The following is a 4,595-nucleotide window of genomic DNA, read 5'->3' on the forward strand; positions in this document are numbered from 1 at the left end:
CAGAGAGGGCTACCATGGACACATAGAAATGTATTTTAAATATAATTCACTGTAATTCAAAAAAATAACCTTCTGCCTCCACAAATGATTGCAGCACTTCACGATCCTCCTTACCTCAGTGCTAATAAATGTTGGTCTAATGTACAGACTGGCTGAGGCTGAGTGAGGGACCCAGCCCTGGTCAATCTCTACCAGTCGCATGATGCAGTCCAGCAAGTCTGATTGATCGAAGGCCTGAGGGAGGTAGAAAAAAATAACAGTAATTTGCTCTCCACTGTCACCTATCCTTTCACCAGTCCATCGATTCGTCCATTCCATTCATCATACAGGTAGACTTTTAGCAGAGTTGGCCATGCGGTTCATGTTAAGCATCGGTCTGAAGAGGCGCAGTCGGTTGTTATCCCCACGGTATGTCTTCAACCCTTCAAACAGCTGGTAAGAAGAGAAGAGAAGAGACTAAAAAATTACTAAACTAAATTGTTACATACTAAACTAAATCAAACTTCTGATATGACCGTGAGATGAGACAGCATATATATTAAGCAAATCTATTTTAACTAAGAAAAGGAAAAGTAAGGCTACAGTTTGAATCAATCCTGGTCAGTGCACCTGTATGCTGTAGTGTAGTGACGAACAGGCTGGGTGGAGTGACAGGTTCCCAAAGGGCTTGATGAGCGGAGCCTGCCAGCCCTCGGTTACACTCCACTCTATGGTCAGCATGTGGTCAGTGAAGACAGTCCCAAATACAAAAACGTCCAGTTTGGTCTTTGAAGTGGGAGAAAGCTGGATAACCAGGTCAGCTGCCTGGTTACACAGACCATAAGAGCAGATGAATTCCTGTTTTAGAATGAATCTGAAGATTCGATGTAAGAACCCAGTCTGTATTAGACTTTTAATTTATGGAGTATTGTGTTCACTTTTCATATATGGCTGCATAAAACCTTTATTACACATCATTCTTTTCATGTCAAAGACATATTATCTTCATACTGTGGCTTAGTTTTCAGTCATCACTTCTGCATGTGTGTAATGTTATTGTGTAATGGTAGTGGTGTTCATTAAAAGATGAAAGAATGTGATAAAAAAAAAAAAAAAAACTAGCAATAACCTTGGTCCAGACAGAAATCACATTAGCATTAAAGGGGCTTGAATCGAAGTTATCCAGTCTCCAACTCCATTGTGTCCCCATGTTACCTCCATAGTGTTGCAGTAACAGCAGGCTGACAGAGATGGGTAATACCTTTCAAAGAGATTTTAGAAACACAGTTTGGAGTGCTGTCCTTTCCTGCTGTCCTGTAAAACTGAGTTATGTGATCCTTCTTTTAAAGAGACACTTAATGCTCGCACACCATTTAGATAGCTATCTTTTCCAAGTGGCTGGAATTAGACTGGCCCTTTATCTCCTTCCTTCTGGTGCAGAAGGTTGCTTGCACCGTAATCCCAGATTACAGTTCTGGGAAGTGGCAAGCAACCACAGCACACCACTGTGTGAAAGCGGTCAGAGTACTGCATTTTCTTCTACTATATTTTATTTTTTATCACAGTTAGTTTGTCTCTGATTATCTTTTCAATGTTACCTAAAATGCCCAGATAAATATAGACTTGTGGTTTCAATTATTTTATTTTCCTTTTTAGAATTTAACCTTCTCTGCTACATTTTGTCTGCAAAAAAGACAAGAATATCCACTTCTTCACCATATTTGGACAACCTCTTTGATATCTCACAACATACCACAATAACACAGTCAGCATAGTAATCAAGGAATAGAGGCACTCAGAATTAGCTATAATCCTTCTTCACCGTTACCTGTATCCCTTAGTTCACACATGGTCCAGCCAGTGTTTGGTCAGGATTAAGTGGCTATAAATATGAATTTGGCAAAATACCCAACCATCTTGTGGTGTGCAAGAGAGCAGTGAAAGGGGTAAGAAGGAGCACAGGGCTTCAAATCCAAACACTCCTACTGTATGTTCAGTCTGTTCATGCAGTATCTTTCATAGTACCGGCCTCACGGTAATGTACAAAACAAATGTAATGTAACATGACAAACTACAAAATAAAATTACAGTAACTAACTCTAAATTTAATTTTCTTTCAATGGAGGTTAAAGTGGGCACACATCTCCAAACCAAAGCCAACACTCATCCAAGCCACTGTATGTGTCTGCAGATGTCCATCCTAATCTCTACCGGAGCCTGCTGTCTACTGGTCAGTCGTCCAGGGTCAGAAAACAAGCAAAGCTCCAGCTAATTAGCGTGAGCTTGGAATGTGGATTCTGCTGAACAGGCTGCACCTGGAGGAAGAGGAGGATGAGTACCCGAGTGGACACTGTTTCCTTCCCCCAAAGAATTGCGACAACATGGACATTATTCTATTTAAAGGGAAGTTCAGGGCTAAATCAGTAGCTTTAGAAAAGGCTTGTTCAGGTAGACAGCAAGTGGACTTTTTCAAATGCTTGGATATCTGTTGGATTAGGTTTTCATTTGTTTATTCTCCAGATAGGAACATTGCTGAATGACTGTGGCTCTCAAAGCCTTTCAGTGCTGCTCTTGGCAGCATGAGGACAAGAAGCAGTGCTGGAATATCTTCTATGTGGAGCAACAAGGGAGGTTTTTAAGTGTCAGGAAACCAAGGAATCATCAAGATGCTGCAGCTGGAGCAGGTACTGAGGGTAGGTGCTCTTAAATCAAAACGGCATGTAGATTGTAGCCTTTACTGACATCTATTGAAGTTTTTCATACCATCCATTCAAACCAAACAGCAAATTAAACATTAAAATAAAATGTTTCATTACCTTAAAGCTTGGAATGCTATTGACAGCCACTGGAGTGGTAGAAAGGTAGCCTCCCTGAAAACAACATTAAATTTTTACCAAAACAGTGATGACAATAAAAAGACTTTGAATGTGCACTTTTACTTCATTCTTTAAAAAAAGGAAAAATCTTACAGCATGTATATATATATATATACAAATATTTGCTAGCATTGCATGAAAAAGGCATTATAAGAAGGTTTGACCTGCTGAACAGGATTAAATGTGTAGTAGAGCCATAGTGAGCAAATGCTCTTACCATAGTGAGCAAAGAACTTGAGATTCCTTTTCATCACATCACATTATTTACAAGGGTGCTTGATTTACATTACTGTGTCAACATACTGCAAATTTATTCCTGCTGATAAAAATATCCATAGAACTGCTATGGAGATTTTGGTATTCTATGAGTTTGCAATGATTAGACGTACATTTTGGTGTTTCTCTCTAGCAAAAATAAATAAATAAATAAAAATAAAGTTTCTGCTCAATGTGGATATGGATTTTGCTATCTGTAATGATTTTTTAAAAACTGATAATAGCCACATTTTACACTTTATCAAATACCGTTTTAAATGCAGAAATAGGCTTTCTGATAGAATTAATGTATATCATTGGCCTTCATAAACATTTGGCATTACATATAGGTAAATGGTGGCACTGATTTATAATATCGTCCACATAGAAGATTTAAGTAGGTCTGTGTGTACGAAAATATCAGTACTAACTGACTTTTGAGTATAAATTATTATTATTGTGTACTTACACTTAGTGCCGGATTAAAGCAAAACCTGCGTCACCAATATTTATCCCCAACTTTCACTTCGGTATTTAGCTGGGCTATCGTAGAATAAGTTAACTTTAGCTCAGCAGAGACGTCTGACTCAGAGGTGGCTGTGATAAAAATGAAACTGGCTGCGCACCTTCAAATTCTCTCTGCTAAACCGCTTACTTCAGTGGCACAGTTGTCCCTGTCTGAATAAAAATGTATTTTATTTCATCGACTAGCACTGCAATATGAAACTTTCTCTTTCATTGTGGTGGGGAGTAGGCTAGTTGTAGTGCAATTTCTTTGTTTTCTTTTATTGGACTTTGAAAACTTACAGCCCCACGAATGGAAAGCTTTACTGTCGCCTGTTGTGCTGGGTGCTGTGTCCCCTTCAAACCGCAAGGTGGGGGTGCTGGCTCATTTTTAGAGTCGTGAACACCCACAGAGGTGTTAAGACTTCTGTTTCGAGCGCCGAGCTCCGAACTACCTGAGCGCGTGCTCTCTGTCTGCGTCTGGACAGTTAGCCAAACATTTTGTCGTGGACATTTGCTCATACAAGCTTTACAAGGCAACAAAAATATATATTTTGCTGGCTGACAAAGACTATTCCTGAGAGTACAAAGAAGGTGAGGTTTTTTTTTTTTAGACTTGTTGCTCAGGTGCATATGTACTTAAATTTGCCCCTCGAGTCGCTGACGAAAAAAAATGTAAATTTTCCTTTAGTGTGTCTGTCGTAGCCAGACACTTGAATCTTCTAAATCTTTTAATAGATTTGTTTTGCTCATTAATATTATTATTGTTGTTCGTATAATTATTTATAAATTGTAACTTTCTGCAGATGTAATGTAATGAAATCAACTCTAATATCCAGTTTAAAATTCTTATTTCCATTGCAGGGACTTGTATCAGAGAAAATGAGATATTCATTGAAATAAATTATATTGTGTTATAAATTTGTAAGCAATCTGGAGCCTTAGTATGTGATACTTTGAAATCAGAATCGTTGTGGACTG

At 38.5% G+C, this 4,595-nt stretch overlaps 1 protein-coding gene across 1 annotated transcript; it reads right to left on the reverse strand.

Moving 5' to 3' along the window:
- Window positions 1–114: 114 nt before the first annotated feature.
- Window positions 115–2,849, reverse strand: LOC120787789 (branched-chain-amino-acid aminotransferase, cytosolic-like; the record flags this gene model as incomplete). Its single annotated transcript, XM_040123362.1, has 4 exons — window positions 115–234; window positions 328–432; window positions 610–804; window positions 2,796–2,849. Coding segments are annotated over 4 exons (474 nt in total), but the record flags the coding sequence as incomplete, so codon positions are not given.
- Window positions 2,850–4,595: the final 1,746 nt, after the last annotated feature.

Source organism: Xiphias gladius, unplaced genomic scaffold (assembly GCF_016859285.1).
Source record: "Xiphias gladius isolate SHS-SW01 ecotype Sanya breed wild unplaced genomic scaffold, ASM1685928v1 HiC_scaffold_655, whole genome shotgun sequence".
Taxonomy (NCBI): Eukaryota; Metazoa; Chordata; class Actinopteri; order Istiophoriformes; family Xiphiidae; genus Xiphias; species Xiphias gladius.